The sequence below is a fragment of the Zophobas morio genome, unplaced genomic scaffold (genome assembly GCF_036711695.1).
Source record: "Zophobas morio isolate AGI-343-1 ecotype UQ-CSIRO unplaced genomic scaffold, CSIRO_AGI_Zmor_V1 ptg000016l, whole genome shotgun sequence".
Lineage (NCBI taxonomy): Eukaryota > Metazoa > Arthropoda > Insecta > Coleoptera > Tenebrionidae > Zophobas > Zophobas morio.
The window spans coordinates 1,362,130-1,383,453 of record NW_026972121.1 but is presented as its reverse complement, the minus strand read 5'-3'; the positions used below and the strand labels follow the sequence as shown (position 1 = coordinate 1,383,453).

Here is a 21,324-nt window from a genome sequence, read left to right as displayed (position 1 = left end):
AACACGAAAAACCGATACATAAATCGAAACATCGAAAAATTCAAAAACTGAGACAATCAAAACATCGAAACATCCGAATCTCGATAAAAAATTGAAAAATCGAAAAATTCAGAAATCGAAATATATAAAACAGTCGAAATTTGAAATATCTAAAGTTTGAAAAACGAAAAACTGAAAATCCAAAAAATTAAAAATCGAAAAGTCGAAAAATAGAAATATTGAAAAATCCCAAAACTGTTCCGTTTTTCATGTTTTCGAATTTTTCAAATGTTTTGATTTCTTAATCTATCGACTTTTCGACTTCCCGGTTTTAGATTTTCTGTTTTCCAATTGTCGTTTGTTCCAATTTTTGATTTTTTAGTTTTTCCAATTTGACATTCAAACTGTTAATTTTTCGATTTTTCAATAATCGATGTTTTGATTTTCCCATTTCTTGACTTTCGAGGGTTTCGATATTCCTGTTCTTCAATTCTTTAATTTTTCGATTTTTCCTTTTTAGTTTTTTTGAGGTTTCGATTTTTCGACTTCACTTTTTGGATTTTTCGATTGCTCAATTTTTCGACTTTTTAAGTTCTCAGTTTTTGGATATCTCAGTTTTGGGATTTTTCAATATTTCGATTCTTCGACTTCTCGATTTTTGACTCCTGGATTTTTCGATGTGTTGATTATTTTACTTTTTCGATTTTTCAATTTTTCGATTTTTAAATTTTTAATTTTTAAAATTTTAGATTTTTCGATTTCTCGATTTTTCAGTTCAGTTCTTCGATATTTGAATTTTTCAAGTTTTCGAATTTTTCAAATGTTTCGATTTCTTAATCTTTTGATTTTTCGACTTCCCGGTTTTAGATTTTCTGTTTTCCAATTGTCATTTTGTCAAATTTTCGATTTTTTAATTTTTCAAATTTGACTTTCATAAACTCTCAATTTTTCGATTTTTCAATTAATCGATGTTTTGATTTTCCCACATCTTGACCTTCGAACGTTTCGATTTTCCTGTTCTTCAGTTCTTTAACTTTTTGATTTTTCAGGTTTTTGATTTTTCAATTTTTCGATTTTTTAAGGTTTCTATTTTTCGACTTCACTTTTTTGATTTTTCGATTTTTCAGTTTTAGGATTTTTCAATATTTCAATTCTTCGGCTTTTCTATTTTTGACTACTGGATTTTTCGATGTGTCTACTTTTTTCCTTTTTCGATTTTTCAATTTTTGGATTTTTAAATTTTAGATTTTTCAATCTTTTGATATTTTAATTTTCCAATATTTCTTAATCTTTCGATTTTTCGACTTCCTGGTTTTAGATGTTCTGTTTTTCAGTTTTTCGATTTGTTAATTTTTCGTTCCCGATTTAATGTGATTTGATCTTCAGGTTTTCGATTTATTAGTTTTCAATTTTTTATTTTGGCCTATTTTGGTTTCTCAGTTTTTCCAGTTTTCCATTTTTTCGTTTTTTGATTTTTCCGCTTTTCTAATTTTTCAACTTTTAACTTTTTGATTGTCAATTTCTCAATTTAAAATCGAAAAGTCGAAAAATAGAAATATTGAAAAATCCCTAAACTGAAACAAATATTGAGAAATTAAAAAATTTGCCAACCGAAAAATCCAAAAATTGAAGAATTGAAAAACCTGAAAAATCGAAACTGCGAATTCGAGACGCGTGAAAATCAAAAAAATATATTAATTGAAAAAGCGGAAAACTGAAAATTTAGCAATGTCAAAATTTGAAAAATTGGAAAATAGAAATACTGAAGAACTGGAAAATCAAAAAATCCAGAAATCGGAAAACCTTAAATTTACAACATTGAACAATTGAAATATCTCAAAATTGAACAATGGAGAAACTTAAAAATCTAAAAACTGAAAAATCGACAAATCGAAATTCCAGAATTTAAAAAAATTGAAAAATCGGATAACTGAAAAATCGAAACATCGAGAAATAGAAAAAAATTGAGAAACTGATAAATTGAGAAACTGAACAATCAAAACATTCAAACATCTGAATGTAATAAATCGAGAAATAAAAAAAATTGAAAAATTTTAAAAATAGAAAAATTAAAACATCGAAAAATTGAAAAAAAAATTGAGAAATCGGAGTATTAAACTGTCGAAAATTTGAAAAATCTAAAGTTTAACGAAAAATTGAAAATCCAAAAAGTAAAAAAGGGATGGAAACCCAAAAACTGCAAACTGAAAAATTTTAAAGCTGGAAAATCGACGATTTAGAAACTAAAAATATAAAAATCAGAAAAACGCAAAATAAAAATCGGGAAGTTGAAAAATTGAGGGGACGAAAAATTGAAAAAGGCAAAAATTGAAAATTTGGAAGTCGACAAATTGTAAAATTGAAAAATCAAACTTGAAAATTTGAAGGAAAATTGAAAAAAACCTGAACATTTGAAAAATTGAATAAGCGAAAAATTGTAAAATCGAAAGAAACAACAAAAAAATAAGGGGGCCAGCACTTCTGACTTTGTTTTAAATCTTAGATTCTTCCGCTTGTCAAAATATAATTCAATGTCCATTTCACAATAAATAAAATAAGTTAGTCAAATGAGGAAGGAGGTGGGCGGGGCTATGTTCAGCTTTTTCAATAGACTTAATAACAAGAACTAACCCCGCCCACCCACCCACCTTCATTTCAGTGATTCTTTGTCAACTCTAAATGAAAGGTGGCTCTTATACTAAACAGAAGTAAAATTGGTAGTTAAAATGAGAAGAACCCAGGTGGGCGTGGTTAGTACTTGCTATGATAAAAGTGATTTTGGCACATAATATACCCTAGAAGAAAATAGGGGCGGGGGGCGGGTTTAGTACCTGGTACGGTAAGACTGAATTTGGCAAATGACATATCTTCTAAGAAAATACAGGGTGGGTGGGTGGGTGGGGCTAGTACCTGCTAAGATAAGACTGATTTTGGCAAATGACATACCTTCTAAGAAAACAGAGGGCGGGCGTGTGGGTGGGGCTAGCACTTTTGACTTTGTTTTATATCTTAGATTTTACCGCTTATCAAAATAGAATTCGATTCTCATTGTGCAGTAATTCAAATAAGTCAGTGAAATAGAGAAAAAAGGTGGGCGGAGCTGAGTTTAGCTTTTTTCTTAAGATTCTCTCTTCATTCCAGTGACTAATCTTTATTGTTCAGTCTTACTTTAACAAGATTAGCCCCACCCACCCGCCCTCTCTTTTCTTAGAGTGTATATGATTTGCCAAAATCAGTTTTCTCTTAACTACTAAAAAAAAAAAATGAAAAATTGAAAGAATGCAGTTCAAAAAATTGAAGACGTCAAAAATTGAAAAATCGAAAAATTGAATAATTGAAAATTGAAAACTGCTGCAATTCTTTCTTCACAGCCAATAAGAGTGAATGATCAAAATGGAATAGGGGCCGGTGGGAGGGGCTACTTTTTACTTTGTTTTAAATCTGAGATTCTACCGCTTGTCAAAATAAAATGCAACTTCGATTTCACAATAAATAAAATTAGTTAGTCAAATGAAGAAGGAGGTGGGCGGGGCTATGTTCAGTTTTATCAATAGACGTATGAGCAAAAACTAGCCCCACCCACCCGCCCACCCTCATTTCAGTGATTCATTTGTTTATTCTAAATGAAAGGTCGCTCTTATACTAAACAGAAGTAAAGTTAGTAGTTAAAATGAAAAGAACCCATGTGGGCGGGGTTAGTACTTGCTATGATAAAAGTGATTTTGGCACATGACATACCCTCTAAGAAAATAAGGGCGGGTGGGTGGGGCTAGTACCTGCTAATAAAGGACTGATTTTAGCAAATGGCAATAAAAATCGGAAACAAAAAAATTGGAAAAGGGAAAAATTAAAAATTGAGCAACTGAAAAATCGAAAAATGAAAAACTGTGATATTGAAAAATTGCCAAATTAAAAAATCGAGAAATCCAAACATCAAAGATCAAAAAAGAAAAATTCGAAAACCTAAAACTTAAAAATCGAAAAACTGAAAAATTGACGAATCGAATATTGGAAAATCGAAAAACCGAGAAATCAAAAAATCGAACCATCGACAAATAGAAAAAAATTGAAAAATTTTAAAAAAGAAAAATTAAAACGTCGATTGAGAAATCGAAGTAAAAAACTGTCGAAAATTTGAAAAATCTAAAGTTTAACGAAAAATTGAAAATCCAAAAAGTAAAAAAGGGGTGGAAACCTAAAAACTGCAAACGGAAAAATTTAAAAATTGGAAAATCGACGAATTGGAATCGAGTGGCCTAAAAATTTGAAAAATTGAATAAACGAAAAATTGTAAAATCGAAAGAAACAACAAAAAAATAAGGGGGCTAGCACTTCTGACTTTGTTTTAAATCTTAGATTCTTCCGCTTGTCAAAATATATTTCAATGTCCATTTCACAATAAATAAAATAAGTTAGGCAAATGAGGAAGGAGGTGGGCGGGGCTATGTTCAGCTTTTTCAATAGACCTAATAACAAGAACTAACCCCGCCCACCCATCCATCTTCATTTCAGTGATTCTTTGTCTACTCTGAATGAAAGGTGGCTCTTATACTAAACAGAAGTAAAATTAGCAGTTAAAATGAGAAGAACCCAGGTGGGCGTGGTTAGTACTTGCTGTGATAAAAGTGATTTTAGCACATAATATACCTAGAAGAAAATAGGGGCGGGTGGGCAGGTTTAGTACCAGCTACGGTAAGACTGAATTTGGCAAATGACATATCTCTAAGAAAATACAGGGTGGGTGGGTGGGGCTAGTACCTGCTAAGATAAGACTGAATTTGGCAAACGACATACCCTCTAAGAAAACAGAGGGAGGGCGTGTGGGTGGGGCTAGAACTTTTGACTTTGTTTTATATCTTAGATTTTACCGCTTGTCAAAATAGAGTTCGATTCTCATTGTGCAGTAATTCAAATAAGTCAGTGAAATAGAGAAAAAAGGTGGGCGGAGCTGAGTTTAGCTTTTTTCTTAAGATTCGTCATTCCAGTGACTAATCTTTGTTCAGTCATACTTTAACAAGATTAGCCCCACCCACCCGCCCTCTCTTTTCTTAGTGTATATGATTTGCCAAAATCAGTTTTCTCTTAACAAGTACTAAAAAAAAAAAATGAAAAATTGAAAAAATGCAGTTCAAAAAATTGAAGACGTCAAAAATTGAAAAATCGAAAAATTGAATAATTGAAAATTGAAAACTGCTGCAATTCTTTCTTCACGGCCAATAAGAGTGAATGATCAAAATAGAATAGGGGTCGGTGGGAGGGGCTACTTTTTACTTTGTTTTAAATCTGAGATTCTACCGCTTGTCAAAATAAAATTCAACTCCGATTTCAGAATAAATAAAATTAGTTAGTCAAATGAAGAAGGGGGTGGGCGGGGCTATGTTCAGTTTTATCAATAGACTTATGAGCAAAAACTAGCCCCGCCGCCCCGCCCACCCGCCCACCCTCATTTCAGTGATTCATTTGTTTACTCTGAATGAAAGGTCGCTCTTATACTAAACAGAAGTAAAATTAGTAGTTAAAATGAGAAGAACCCAGGTGGGCGGGGTTAGTACTTGCTATGATAAAAGTGATTTTGGCACATGACATACCCTCTAAGAAAAGAGGATGGGTGAGTGGGGCTAGTACCTGCTACGAAAAAGTGAAAATTAAAAAATCGGTAAAATGAAAAACAAAAATCGGAAACAAAAAAATTGGAAAAGAGAAAAATTGCCAAATTGAAAAACTGGTGCAAACCGAAAAATTGAAAATTTTGGAAGTCGAGAAATTGTAAAATTGAAAAATCAAAAATAAAAAACGAAAAATTACAAAATGAAAACTTGAAAAATCTTAAGAATCGAAAAAGTGAAAAATAAAAACAAAAGAAAGATGTATTATGAAATAGAAATATTGAAAATTAAAGAAATTGGAAAATCGGAAGACTGGAAATCCAAAAACTCCAAAGTGAAAAATTTAAAAATTGAAAAATAGACGAACTGAAAATTCAAAGCCTGAAAATTTGAAAAATTGAACATATGAAAAATTGTAAAATCGAAAAAAAAAACACAGAAAATAAAGGAAATGAAAAAACGGACAATTGTGATACAAATTGAGAAAATAAAAATTAAAAATTCGCCACATTGAAAAATAAAAATCGGGAACGTGAAAAATTGTGGAAACGAAAAATTGAGAAACTGAAAATTCGAAAAATTGAAAAATCGAAAGAAACAACAAGAAATAAAGGAATTGAAAAAATGAAAATTTGTGACATAAAATCGAGAAAATGAAAATTAAAAAAAATCGGGAAAATGAAAAATAAAAATCGAGAACTTGAAAAATTGAGGAAACGAAAAATTGAAAATGACAAAATTAATAACTAAGAATGTGAAAAATCGAAAACTGAGAAACTGTAATATCGAAAAATTGCAAAATTTAGAAGTCAAGAAACTGTAAAATTGAAAAATGTCAAAAGTGAAATCAAACATGAAAATTTGAAGAAACGAAAATTTAAAAAATCGAAAGATTAAAAATTGAAAAACTTTAAATTCGAAAAAGTGAAAAATAAAAAAAAGAAATATGTATTGTAAAATCAAAATATTGAAAGTTAAAGAAATTGAAAAATTGGAAGACTGGAAATCCAAAAACTGCAAACTGGAAAATTTAAAACGTGGAAACTCATGGAATTGAAAAATCAAAGCCTGAAAATTTGAAAAATTGAATAAATAAAAAATTGTAGATCGAAAGAAACAACAAAAAATAAAGGAAATAAAGAAACCAAATATTGTGATATAAAATCGAGAAACGTCGAGAAAACATAAAATTAGTCATTCGCCAGAGGATCTCTTTACCGCGTTATCAGCAAAAAAATCTCTAAATCGAATCTTACAATTATCTGACAAAACTGAACATGTTATACCGGACCTCAAGAGCGAGGAACTTGGAAGAGTAAACGAGTAAAATCTGAAGCCTCCTTTGAATTGAAAACCAAATTTAATATTGTCTGACAAGGATTGTTAAAAAAAAAAACTATCGTTAAATTAGAAGATCTTAACACATATTTTTATAATTATTAAAATAAATAATGTCAATTTCAGTCGCTGTCCTCATCTTCCGCTTCCGCTTCCGCTTTCTTAAAACTCGCGTTGTCCACCCCTTTCCGCCCCTTTCCCTTCAGCGTCATCCACCTCTTGATGCTCGACACCGCCGGCAGCGGAATATTCAGCTTCTTCGTCAAATACACATAACACCTCTTATTACTCAAATGTCTTATTGTATACCCCACCGCCATATCGTCATTACTCCAATAAATCTTCTTCCTCCCCGACAAAATCTTGATTTGCGACTCCGAAAACACCTTCGACAGAAGCGCCTTCTGCTCCTGCAGCGACAAATACGCCCGTTTCGACCTCAAGTACTCCTGATGAAGATTCGACAACTCCACGTCTTTAGCTTTGTAATACTCCATTTGATTCGTCAGACTTTCTTTCAGACTCTTCAAATTGTCCTCCAGCTTGGAGATGTTCTGCCGAATCGACCTGTTGCAGTTTTCCAGAGCTTCCAGTTGCTCCTTCGTCTGGACGTGTTTGTATTTTTCCAGATCGTGCTCGGGAATTGCGGGTTCCACGGGCGGTTTTTTGGGCTCTGGAGCGGAATCTGGTTCCGACGCGAAGACGATCATTTCGCGGAGTTCTTCGTGGGGGTCCGAGTCTTTGATGACGATTTGGGTTGTGAGGGGTAAGTAGAGGGTGGGAACGGCGTCGTATTTCAAAACTTTGGTGTAGCAAGTCATGTATTCGATCATTTTGACCTCGGTGGTGTAGCTGTCTTCGTTGAAATGGATTGAGCAGATTCGGGCTACGTTGATGTCGATTTCTTCGGGGGGCCAACCAGAGGCGGTGATCCATTGCTGGGCGATGAGGGGGTGCTTGGGGAAGACGTAGTGGTGAACGGAGGGGTCGGCAGTGCTGGGGTTGTTGTTGGAGCAGCCCCAGATAATGCAGGACATTTTCTGGAAACATGATAATTTTTTTTTTTTTAATTGTAGCCACAGATCTTCAACAACGAAGGAAAATTGTTATAAAAATTAAAAATTGTGATATAAAACAAGTTTTATTATATACTATTAATAATCTTTACAAAAATTAGTATTGTTACGAAATACACCCTTACGCCGCCCCAGTACGACGCCTATGGCCGTCGAGAGCTTTCTGGACGTACGCACGGCGCTGATGGGTGAATCATCACTGCTGACGGTGTCGACGGCCGAGAGGCGGGCGCATAAAGACAGATCTGGAGCCGTCTCGAAGCAGCGTCCAGGGGAGTCTCGAAGCGGAGTCGCGATGGATGTTCGTGAAGGATCTCGATCAGAGACTATGGGTTTAAATAGAGGCGACCGTAGGTAATGGATGCATTCAGCCAGTGAAGACAGTCAAGAGCGCCGGATTAATTTCTGTACATATTCGTTGCAATAGATAGTGTTGTAATTCGAGCTAAAGAAATAAATCTTTGAGTTTTACCAACGCCCGATTTATTATTCGCCCGTCAATCGTAACACTGGCGTCAGAAGTGGGATTAATTGTGAAATAAATCGGGATTCGAATTTGGTTGGTGCTACTAGGGGAGACCGGAACAAAGTGAACTTTCGAGAAAATTCTCTCCCGCGGTAAGAGTGGAATAACGGAATTAGACTTTCATCACCTGACATTGGCTTCGAGAATTGACATCTGTCAAGACTCTAGAAGTTTCTAGAAGAAAATTTTATGCCGACTACCACAAGAGCGCAAACAGCCAACATGGAGGAACAACTGACAAAAATGATGAAAATGTTGAGCGAAAATCAAAGAATAATGGAAGAAAGTAGAAAAGAAGATCGAAGAATAATGGAAGAAAATAGAAAAGAAGATCGCAGAATAATGGAAGAAAATCAAAGAATAATGGAAGAAAGTAGAAAAGAAGAGCGAAGAATAATGGAAGAAAATTTAAAAGCTATGCAAACTACACTTTTGAACAGCCGAAGCGAAATCCTCCAAGTCGTGCGAAATGAAGTGGACGAGGTGAGAAATGAAATGGAAAACAAGATCAAGGAGCTCGAAGAAAGGTTGCAAACACCACGACCTACAATTGCGACCCCTGCAGAATTCAGTCCGGTGAGAGTTCAACCCCCTATTTTCGATGGGCAGACGTCGTGGACTACTTATAAGAAGCAATTTGAAGCTGCGGCCTTGTCGAATAACTGGAATGACCAACAGAAAGCGACCGCTTTGGTAGTAGCACTACGAGGTGCGGCCCTGGAGATTCTACAGACATTATCAGAAGAGAACCAGAGGGACTATACCGCCTTGACGACCGCCCTCGAACTCAGATTTGGAGATGAACACCTCCGGCAAGTTTTCGTAGCGCAGCTTAAATCTAGGAATCAGAAGAGTAGTGAATCTCTTCAGGAGTTTGCGGCTGATGTTAAACGTTTGGTACACCTCGCCTATCCTGAAGCTCCGCAAGACTTCCAAGACAGAGTGGCAGCAGAAACCTTCGTAAACGGCGTAAGAGATAGTGAGGTAAGAAGAGTCCTGCAAATCTCCGGGTTCAAGAAACCATCCGAGGCGCTGATTCGAGCATTAGAAGTGGACGCCGCATACAACAGCTCACCTCGTTCCAACGTTAAGATACGAGGCATTGGGGTTGAGGGCGAAGTAAACCCTATTCAAGAGAGTCTCGACAAAATGAGCGAGAACTTTGAGAAACTCGCCCGCGAAATAATTGCCGAAATCAAGACGGGCAGTTCTAGACAACATGGAGGGCGCCTAGAATGTTACAGGTGTGGGCGTCAAGGGCATGTTAGGAGGGATTGCCGTGTTAGATCGCCAGCGCCGATGAGGAGATCGCAGCCGCGACCTCCTCTACATCAGGAGCAGGAAAACTAAAGGCAGTCGGTACCTCTGGGCGCGTACTGGCTGCTAAAAGAGAAGCCCCAACTACTATAATGGTTAGAAGTATCGCGGGGAGCGTCGACAGTCCGACAATCAGCGGAAAAATCAATGGACGGGAATCGAAGATCATCATCGACACAGGAGCCGAAGTGTCCCTTGCACGCAGATCCAGGTTACAAAATTGCCAAATTAAATCAGTATATACCGCCACGAATGTGAAGACGGTCACAGGAGAAACAACACCGGTTCTGGGTACAGCGGTGGTGAATGTAGAGCTCGGTCGACTCCGAATAAAGCATGAAGTTCTGGTGGCGGAAATCGCTGACGATTTCATTTTGGGTATGGACCTAATCAGCCGGTATGGTTTAATGATCGATCCAGAACAGAAAATTCTGCGTTTTGGAGCCGAAGAATTTGTGCTGGGACGTCCGAATGTGGAAGGTGCAACGGTCAGACTAGTGGTCTGTCAGACAACGAAGGTAGATGGTAATGCAGAAGTCATCGTCCCCGCCAGAGTAGAGACGAACCCCGGATACAGTTTGGGGATGGTGCAGCCGGCACGTGACTCGACCCACAAGCTCCTGATCGCGAGCACCCTAGTCAAAACCGATCGTGACATACCCTTACGTGTGGCAAATGTGTTTCCCAATGCAGTCAGTATTAGAAAAGGGGAGATTATCGGAATGTGTGAGCCAGTCGCCCGAGTATTGAACTGCGAGGAAGAAGACGTTGAAAATGAGTCTAAGGAAGGGGATACCAAAGGCTTGGAGGTCAACTGGGACCAGCTGTCTGCTCGTGAGAGAAAACTGGCCAAAGGACTCATTCGTAGGCACCGTAATGTCTTCGTCTCAGAGGAGGAACCATTCGGGAAGACCAACATCCTAGAACACCGAATAAACACTGGTGACACGCAACCGATCCGTCAGGCTCCTCGAAGACTACCCCTAGCCAAACAAGAAGAAGCTACAAGACTCGTGGACAACATGTTGAGAGATGGGGTAATTGAAGAATCCAACAGCGCGTGGTCATCTCCAGTAGTCTTGGTTACCAAGAAGGACGGGACTACCCGATTTTGCGTCGATTACAGGAAACTGAACGACGTCACGAAGAAAGACAGTTACCCCCTTCCTCGAATAGACGATACCTTGACGACCTTATCCGGCTCGGCGTGGTTTTCGACCTTGGACTTGAAGAGTGGCTACTGGCAAGTAGGCTTGCACCCGGACGACAAAGAAAAGACTGCGTTCTCCACCGGAAGTGGCCTCTATCACTTCACCGTTATGCCCTTCGGATTATGTAATGCGCCAGCAACATTCGAGCGGCTGATGGAGATGGTGCTGAAAGGATTGACATGGAAGACCTGTCTGGTATACCTCGACGACGTCATGATTATGGGCAAAACGTTTGACGACCATCTGAAGAATCTCGAGGAGGTGCTAGAACGAATGGAAAAGGCTCGTTTGAAACTAAATCCCAAGAAATGCTCGCTCTTCCAGAAAAGAGTCGAATTCCTGGGCCATATCGTGTCGGAGAAAGGAATAGAAACCAACCCGACGAAAGCTCTTGCTATCCGGGATTGGCCCATACCAAGAGACAAGCATGAACTACGAAGCTTCTTGGGACTCTGCACATATTACCGACGATTTGTAGAAGGGTATGCCGACATCGCAGCACCGTTACACCAACTGATGGAGCAGAAGGCGACTTTCAAGTGGAGCAGTACATGTGAGATGGCCTTTAAGAGACTGAAGACGGCTTTGTGCACCAGCCCCATTTTGGCTTACCCCAGGGACAAAGGAATGTTCGTCCTCGATACCGATGCGAGTAACTCGGGAATTGGGGCCGTATTGCCGCAGATACAAGATGGGGAGGAAAGGGTTATCGAATATTTCAGCAAATTACATTCCAAACCAGAGAGAAATTACTGTGCCACAAGGAAGGAACTGCTAGCCATTGTCAAAGCCGTCAACCACTTCCACAAGTATCTATACGGACAGGAGTTTCTGATCAGGACCGACCACGCTGCCCTTTCGTGGCTACTGCGGATAAAGAATCCCGAGGGCCAAGTAGCGCGTTGGCTGGAAAGACTACAACAGTACCACTTTAGGATCAAACACCGAGCGGGTCGACTTCACAACAACGCTGACGCTTTGTCAAGACGTCCGTGTGGAGAGTGCAAGCACTGCGACAGGATCGACGCGGAAGAAGGGAATCTGCCCGTTCGTCGGACGATTTTTGAGCAAGATGAAGAATGGACAAGCGCGGTTAAAGCGTGAGCAAGAAGGAGACGACATAATCGGCCCAATACTAAAGTGGAAGGAGGAAGGAGTCGAACGACCCGGCTGGGCAGAATTGTCCGACCAATCCCCCAGTTTGAAGGCGTTATGGGCCCAATGGGATTCCTTGGTCATGGAAAATGGGCTCTTGAAGCGAAAGTGGGAGAGTCCTGATGGGCGTACCTCTAAGACGATGCTGGTCCTCCCCAAGGTAAAGGTTTCCAAGGTCTTAGAGGAAGTTCATGCCGGAACATCTGGAGCCCACTTCGGAGTGAACAAAACTTTGTCGAAAATCCGGGAGAGGTTTTATTGGGTAGGTTATCGTGACGACGTCGAAAGTTGGTGTCGCAAGTGTACGACGTGTGCGGCCAGCCAAGTTCCTCATACCAGGGCGAGGGGAAAGATGAAGAAATATAATGTTGGGGCACCTTTCGAAAGAATCGCCATTGATGTGGCCGGTCCGTTCCCTGTAACAAACGACGGCAACAAGTTTATCCTGGTGGCTAGCGACTACTTCAGCAAGTGGCCAGATGCCTATGCCATTCCAAATCAGGAAGCCGTCACGGTCGCGAAAGTACTGGTTGACAATTGGATCAGTAGGTTTGGCGTCCCCTTGGAACTTCACTCAGACCAGGGACGCAATTTCGAATCCAACGTCTTCCAGAGAGTGATGCAGCTACTGGGAATACGTAAGACAAGGACAACACCACTACACCCACAGTCCGACGGCATGGTGGAAAGGTTCAATCGGACTATGGAGCAACACCTTTCGAAAGTGGTAGAAGAGCACCAAAGGGATTGGGACCAGCACCTTCCACTATTCCTGCTGGCCTACCGCGCAGCTATCCACGACACCACGGGCCAAACACCTGCTCACGTTGTATTTGGGAAGGAACTGCGGCTGCCCTGTGACCTAGTCTTTGGATTGCCATCCGAAGAACCAATGGAAGTACGTGACTACGTGGACGAACTGAAAGAGAAGTTGGTCAACGTGCATGAACTAGTGAGGGGCCGGATCAAGATTGCCAGTGACCGAATGAAGACCCGTTATGATGTGAAGGCCAACTGTGGCGGATTCCAGGAAGATGACTTAGTGTGGCTGTATAACCCCCGACGGAAGAAGGGACGTTGCCCAAAACTGGCTCCTGACTGGGAAGGTCCATACACTATCGTCACTAGAATAAATAACGTAGTTTATCGGATCCAACGTGGACCAAAGACGAAGATGAAGATCGTTCATCTCGATCGACTAAAACGGTACGAAGGAAACAACGAAGACGCTTCCGATCGGGACGATCGGATTTGAAGAGGGGGGCAGTGTTACGAAATACACCCTTACGCCGCCCCAGTACGACGCCTATGGCCGTCGAGAGCTTTCTCGACGTACGCACGGCGCTGATGGGTGAATCATCACTGCTGACGGTGTCGACGGCCGAGAGGCGGGCGTATAAAGACAGATCTGGAGCCGTCTCGAAGCAGCGTCCAGGGGAGTCTCGAAGCGGAGTCGCGATGGATGTTCGTGAAGGATCTCGATCAGAGACTATGGGTTTAAATAGAGGCGACCGTAGGTAATGGATGCATTCAGCCAGTGAAGACAGTCAAGAGCGCCGGATTAATTTCTGTACACATTCGTTGCAATAGATAGTGTTGTAATTCGAGCTAAAGAAATAAATCTTTGAGTTTTACCAACGCCCGATTTATTATTCGCCCGTCAATCGTAACAGTATTTTAACTTATTCGAAGCTGACCATCGCTGTAGCGCAGATAGGGCTGGCAAAGGCATGTTCAAAGTGTTCTTTAAATATAAATAGCACTCGCGACTCCCCACGTGTTTCAAAGTGAACGCCATAGCCATATCGTCGTAACTCCACACAACCTTTTTCTTCCCCATCAACATATTAATCTATGCTTGCGAAAATACCTTGTAAATCAAATTACTCATCATTTTCCTATCATTCTTCTTCAGAGGAATCTTCTCAATCAATCCCGTTAATCTACAAATCTCTTTATCAACATTCCAAATCCAAAAAATTAAAAATCGAAAAGTCGAAAAATAGAAATATTGAAAAATCCCAAAACTGAAACAAATATCCAAAATTGAGAAATTAAAAAATTGGCCAACCGAAAAATCCAAAAATCGAAGAATTGAAGAACTGAAAAATCTCGCAGTTTCGATTTTTCAGTTCTTCAATTCTTCGATTTTTGGATTTTTCTAGAAACGGGAAAATCAAAAAAAATATATTAATTGAAAAATCGGAAAACTGAAAATTTAGCAACGCCAAAATTTGAAAAATTGGAAAACAGAAATACTGAAGAACTGGAAAATCAAAAAATCCAGAAATCGAAAAATCTAAAATTTAAACCCTTGAACAATTGAAATATCGCAAAATTGAAAAATGAAGAAATCCAAACATCAAGGAATCAAAAAAGAAAAATAAATCGAAAAACTGAAAAATCGACAAATCGAAACTCCAGAATTTAAAAAAAATGAAAAATCGGATAACTGAAAAATCGAAAAATTGGAAAATCGAAAAACCAAGAAATCCAAAAAGTAAAACATCGAAAAGTTGAAAAAAAAAGAGAAATCCAAGCATAAAACTGTCGAAAATTTGAAAAATCTAAAGTTTAACGAAAAATTGAAAATCCAAAAAGTAAAAGCGGGGTGGAAACCCAGAAACTGCAAACTGGAAAATTTAAAAATTGGAAAATCGACGAATTGGAACCGATTGGCCTGAAAATTTGAAAAATTGAATAAACGAAAAATTAGAAAATCGAAAGAAACAACAAAAATTAAGAAAATGAAAAAACGAAAAAATATGTGATATAAAATCAAGAAAATGAAAAATAAAAAATCAGGAAAACGCAAAATAAAAATCTGGGAGTTGAAAAATTGAAAAAGGGAAAAATTAAAAATCGAGAATGTGAAAAATGGAAAAATGAGAAATAGTAATATTGAAAAATTGGAAAATTTGGAAGTCAACAAATTGTAAAATTGAAAAATCAAAAATTAAAAAACGAAAAAGTGTATAATAAAAACTTGCAAAATGTAAAAAGTGAAAATCAAACTTGAAAATTTGAAGAAAAATTGAAAAAAACCTGGAAATTTGTTTTGTTGTCCATTCCACAATAAATACAATCAGTTAGTCAAATGAGGAAGGAGGTGGGCGGGGCTATGTTCAGCTTTTTCAATAGACTTAATAACAAGAACTAACCCCGCCCACCCACCCACTTTCATTTCAGTGATTCTTTGTCTACTCTGAATGAAAGGTGGCTCTTAAACTAAACAGAAGTAAAATTAGTAGTTAAAATGAGAAGAACCCAGGTGGGCGTGGTTAGTACTTGCTGCGATAAAAGTGATTTTGGCACATAATATACACTAGAAGAAAATAAGGGCGGGGGGGCGGAGATTTTAGTATCTGCTACGGTAAGACTGAATTTGGCAAATGACATATCTTCTAAGAAAATACAGGGTGGGTGGGTGGGGCTAGTACCTGCTAAGATAAGACTGATTTTAGCAAATGACATACCCTCTAAGAAAACAGAGGGCGGGCGTGTGGGTGGGGCTAGCACTTTTGACTTTGTTTTATGTCTTAGATTTTACCGCTTGTCAAAATAGAATTCGATTCTCATTGTGCAGTAATTCAAATAAGTCAGTGAAATAGAGAAAAAAGGTGGGCGGAGCTGAGTTTAGCTTTTTTCTTAAGATTCTGTCTTCATTCCAGTGAATAATCTTTGTTCAGTCTTACTTTAACAAGATTAGCCCCACCCACCCGCCCTCTCTTTTCTTAGAGTGTATATGATTTGCCAAAATCAGTTTTCTCTTAACAAGTACTAAAAAAAAAAATGAAAAATTGAAAAAATGCAGTTCAAAAAATTGAAGACGTCGAAAATTGAAAAATCGAAAAATTGAATAATTGAAAATTGAAAACTGCTGCAATTCTTTCTTCACAGCCAATAAAAGTGAATGATCAAAATGGAATAGGGGCCAGTCGGAGGGGCTACTTTTTACTTTGTTTTAAATCTGAGATTCTACCGCTATGTTCAGTTTTATGAATAGACGTATGAGCAAAAACTAGCCCCGCCCACCCGCCCACCCTCATTTCAGTTATTCATTTGTTTACTCTGAATGGAAGGTCGCTCTTATACTAAACAGAAGTAAAGTTAATAGTTAAAATGAGAAGAACCCAGGTGGGTGGGGCTAGTACCTGCTAATGAAGGACTGATTTTAGCAAGTGGCAATAAAAATCGGAAACAAAAAAATTGGAAAAGGGAAAAATTGCCAAATTGAAAAACTGGTGCAAACCGAAAAATTGAAGGAACGAAAAATTGAAAATTTTGGAAGTCGAGAAATTGTAAAATTGAAAAATCAAAAATAAAAAACGAAAAATTACAAAATGAAAACTCGAAATATCGAAAATTAAAGAAATTGGAAAACCGGAAGACTGGAAATCCAAAAACTGCAAAGTGAAAAATTTAAAAATTGAAAAATGGACGAACTGAAAATTCAAATCCTGAAAATTTGAAAAATTGAACACATGAAAAATTGTAAAATCGAAAAAAAAAACACAGAAAAGAAAGGAAATGAAAAAAGGGACAACTGTGATTATAAATCGAGAAAATAAAAATTAAAAATTCGCCACATTGAAAAATAAAAATCGGTAACATGAAAAAATGTGGAAACGAAAAATTGAAAATGACAAAAATTAAAAACTGAGAATGTGAAAAATCGAAAAATGAGAAACTGTAATACGGAAAAATTGCAAAATTAAAATATATCATATACTTTTTCGTTTTTTTACGTTTGATTTTTCAATTTTACAGTTTCTTGACTTCTGCGACAGGTTTATTACAAACAGATGCTGCTGCATTTTCGACCGCCGCGCCGGTGCCGGTCGCTAAAACCCGAGTTTATTGAGTCTATGATATTGAGATGCGCCCCTTTGCAGCAAAAAATTCGTAAATAGCAATCAACCATCGATCCTGAGATTACAGCACATTTTCGAATTTTTTATTTCAGGATGTAATTTGGGCAATAATATAAAAAAAATCTAATAAAAAAAATGTTCGTGTGACCAGACCGGGCCCCTTGAAGCAGCGGGCCCGTGTTCCGCCGAACACGTGGAACACCGGTAGTTACGCCACTGACCCGCCCTTATTTTCTTAGAGGGTATGTCATGTGCCAAAATCACTTTTATCATAGCAAGTACTAACCCCGCCCACTTGGGTTCTTCTCATTTTAACTACTAACTTTACTTCTGTTTAGTATAAGAGCGACCTTTAATTTAGAAAAACAAATGAATCACTCAAATGAGGGTAAGCGGGTGGGCGGGACTAGTTTATGCTCATACGTCTACTGATAAAACTGAACCTCCTTCTTCATTTGACTAACTGATTTTATTTATTGTGAAATCGGAGTAGAATTTTATTTTGACAAGCGGTAGAATCTCAGATTTAAAACAAAGTAAAAAGTAGCCCCTCCCACCGACCCCTATTCCATTTTGATCATTCATTCTTATTGGCTGTGAAGAAAGAATTGCAGCAGTTTTCAATTTTCAATTATTCAATTTTTCAATTTTTCATTTTTTTTTAGTACTTGTTAAGAGAAAACTGATTTTGGCAAATCATATACACTCTAAGAAAAGAGAGGGCGGGTGGGTGGGGCTAATCTTGTTAAAGTAAGACTGAACAAAGATTAGTCACTGGAATGAAGAGAGAATCTTAAGAAAAAAGCTAAACTCAGCTCCGCCCACCTTTTTTCTCTATTTCACTGACTTATTTGAATTACTGCACAATGAGAATCGAATTCTATTTTGACAAGCGGTAAAATTTAAGATATAAAGCAAACTCAAAAGTGCTAGCCCCACCTACCCGCCCGCCCTCTGTTTTCTTAGAGGGTATGTCATTTGCCAAAATCAGTCTTATCGTAGCAGCTACTAGCCCCACCCACCCACCCTGCATTTTCTTACAAGATATGTCATTTGCCAAATTCAGTCTTACCGTAGCAGGTACTAAACCCGCCCACCCGCCCCTACTTTCTTCTAGGGTATATTATGTGCCAAAATCACTTTTATCATAGCAAGTACTAACCACGCCCACCCGGGTTCTTCTCATTTTAACTACTAATTTTACTTCTGTTTGGTATAAGAGCCACCTTTCATTTAGAGTAGACAAAGAGCCACTGAAATGAAGGTGGGTGGGTGGGCGGGGTTAGTTCTTTTTATTAAGTCTATTGAAAAAGCTGAACATAGCCCCGTCCACCTCCTTCCTCATTTGACTAACTTATTTTATTTATTGTGAAATGGACATTGAATTCTATTTTGATAAGCGCAAAAATCTAAGATTTAAAACAAAGTCAAAAGTGCTAGCCCCCTTATTTTTTTGTTGTTTCTTTCGATTTTACAATTTTTCGTTTATTCAATTTTTCAAATGTTCAGGTTTTTTTTAAGTTTTCTTCAAATTTTCAAGTTTGATTTTCACTTTTTACATTTTTCAAGTTTTATTATACACTTTTTCGTTTTTTTAATTCTGATTATTCAATTTTACAATTTGTCGACTTCCAAATTCTGTTTTTCAATATTACAATTTCTCATTTTTGCATTTTTCACATTCTCGATTTTTAATTTTTCCCTTTTTCAATTTTTCAACTCCCCGATTTTTATTTTGCGTTTTCCTGATTTTTTATTTTTCATTTTCTCGATTTTATATCACAATTTTTACTTGAAACTTGAAAAACGTCAAAAGTGAAAATCAAACATGAAAATTTGAAGAAACGAAAATTTAAAAAATCAAAAGATTAAAAATTGAAATAGTTGAAATTCGAAACAGCAAAAAATAAAAAAAAGAAATATGTATTCTAAAATCAAAACATTGAAAATTGAAGAAATTGAAAAACTGGAAGACTGGAAATCCAAAAACTGCAAATTGAAAAAATTTAAACGTGCAAAATCATGGAATTGAAAAATCGAAGCCTGAAAGTTTGAAAAATGAACAAATAAAAAATTGTAAATCGAAAGAAACAACAAAAAAATAAAGGAAATAAAGAAACCAAAAATTGTGATATAAAATCAAGAAACGACGAGAAAACATAAAATTAGTGATTCGCCAGAGGACCTCTTTACCGCGTTATTAGCAAAAAAATCTCTAAATCGAATCTGACAAAACACAAAACTAAACATGTTATACCGGCCTTCAAGAGCGAGGAACTTGGAAGAGTAAACGAGTAAAATCTGAAAATTTGAAGCCTCTTTTGAACTGAAAACCAAATTTTAATATCAGAGGGACAAAAAATGTCTGATAAGGATTGTTAAGACAAAAAACTATCGTTAAATTAGAAGATCTTAACACATATTTTTATAATTATTAAAATAAATAAAGTCAATTTCAGTCGCTGTCCTCATCTTCCGCTTCCGCTTCCGCTTTCTTAAAACTCGCGTTGTCCACCTCTTTCCGCCCCTCTCCCTTCAGCGTCATCCACCTCTTGATGCTCAACACCGCCGGCAGCGGAATATTCAGCTTCTTCGTCAAATACACGTAACACCTCTTATTACTCAAATGTCTTATTGTATACCCCACCGCCATATCGTCATTACTCCAATAAATCTTCTTCCTCCCCGACAAAATCTTGATTTGCGACTCCGAAAACACCTTCGACAGCAGCGCCTTCTGCTCCTGCAGCGACAAATACGCCCGTTTCGACCTCAAGTACTCCTGATGGAGATTCGACAACTCCACGTCTTTAGCTTTATAGTACTCCATTTGATTCGTCAGACTTTCTTTCAGACTCTTCAGATTGTCCTCCAGCTTGGAGATGTTCTGCCGAATCGACCTGTTGCAGTTTTCCAGAGCTTCCAGTTGCTCCTTCGTCTGGACGTGTTTGTATTTTTCCAGATCGTGCTCGGGAATTACGCGTTCCACGGGCGGTTTTTTGGGCTCTGGGGCGGAATCTGGTTCCGACGCGAAGACGATCATTTCGCGGAGTTCTTCGTGGGGGTCGGAGTCTTTGATGACGATTTGGGTTGTGAGGGGTAAGTAGAGGGTGGGGACGGCGTCGTATTTTAAAACTTTGGTGTAGCAAGTCATGTATTCGATCATTTTGACTTCGGTGGTGTAGCTGTCTTCGCTGAAATGGATTGAACAGATTCGGGCTACGTTGATGTCGATTTCTTCGGGCGGCCAACCAGAGGCGGTGATCCATTGCTGGGCGATGAGGGGGTGCTTGGGGAAGACGTAGTAGTGAACGGAGGGGTCGGCAGTGCTGGGGTTGTTGTTGGAGCAGCCCCAGATAATGCAGGACATTTTCTGGAAACATGATTAATTTTTTTTTTGAAATTGTAGCCACAGATCTTCAAACAACGAAGGAAAATTGTTATAAAAATTAAAAATTTTGATATAAAACAAGTTTTATTATATACTATTAATAATCTTTACAAAAAATAGGGTTTTAACTTATTCGAAGCTGACCATCGCTGTACCGCAGACAGGGCTGGCAAAGGCATGTTCACAGTGTTTTTTAAATATAAATAGCACTCGCGACTCCCCACGTGTCTCAAAGTGAAAGCCATAGCCATATCGTCGTAACTCCACACAACCTTTTTCTTCACCATCAACATATTACTCTGTGCTTGCAAATACCTTGTAAATCAAGTTACTCATCACTTTTCTATCATTCTTCTTCAGAGGAATCTTCTCAATCAACCCCGTCAATCTACAAATCTCTTTATCAACATTCCAAATCCAAAAAAATTAAAAATCGATGTTTTTTGCATTTTTGATTTTTAAATTTTAGATTTTTCAATCTTTTGATATTTTAATTTTTCAATATTTCTTAATCTTTCGATTTTTCGACTTCCTGGTTTTAGATGTTCTGTTTTTTCAATTTGTTAATTTTTCATTCCCGATTTATCGAGATTTGGCTGTTCAGGTTTTCGATTTATCAGTTTTTCAATTTTTTATTTTGGCCTATTTTGGTTTCTCAGTTTTTCCAGTTTTCCATTTTTTCGTTTTTTGATTTTTCCGCTTTCATAATTATTCAACTTTTAACTTTTTGATTGTCAATTTCTCAATTTAAAATCGAAAAGTCGAAAAATTGAAATATTGAAAAATCCCAAAACTGAAACAAATATCCAAAATTGAGAAATTAAAAAATTAGCCAACCGAAAAATCCAAAA

The 21,324-nt window shown here is 37.6% G+C and overlaps 1 protein-coding gene across 1 annotated transcript; it reads right to left on the bottom strand.

Annotated features, from left to right (window-relative positions):
• Positions 1 to 19,537: 19,537 nt before the first annotated feature.
• Positions 19,538 to 20,766, bottom strand: LOC135129753 (uncharacterized). Its single transcript, XM_064057001.1, has 2 exons — positions 20,629 to 20,766; positions 19,538 to 20,455 (listed from the first exon to the last, which is right to left on the bottom strand). Exons 1-2 carry the CDS (start codon positions 20,764 to 20,766, stop codon positions 19,538 to 19,540), a joined length of 1,056 nt encoding a protein of 351 aa, XP_063913071.1.
• Between the last annotated feature and the right edge of the window lie 558 nt (positions 20,767 to 21,324).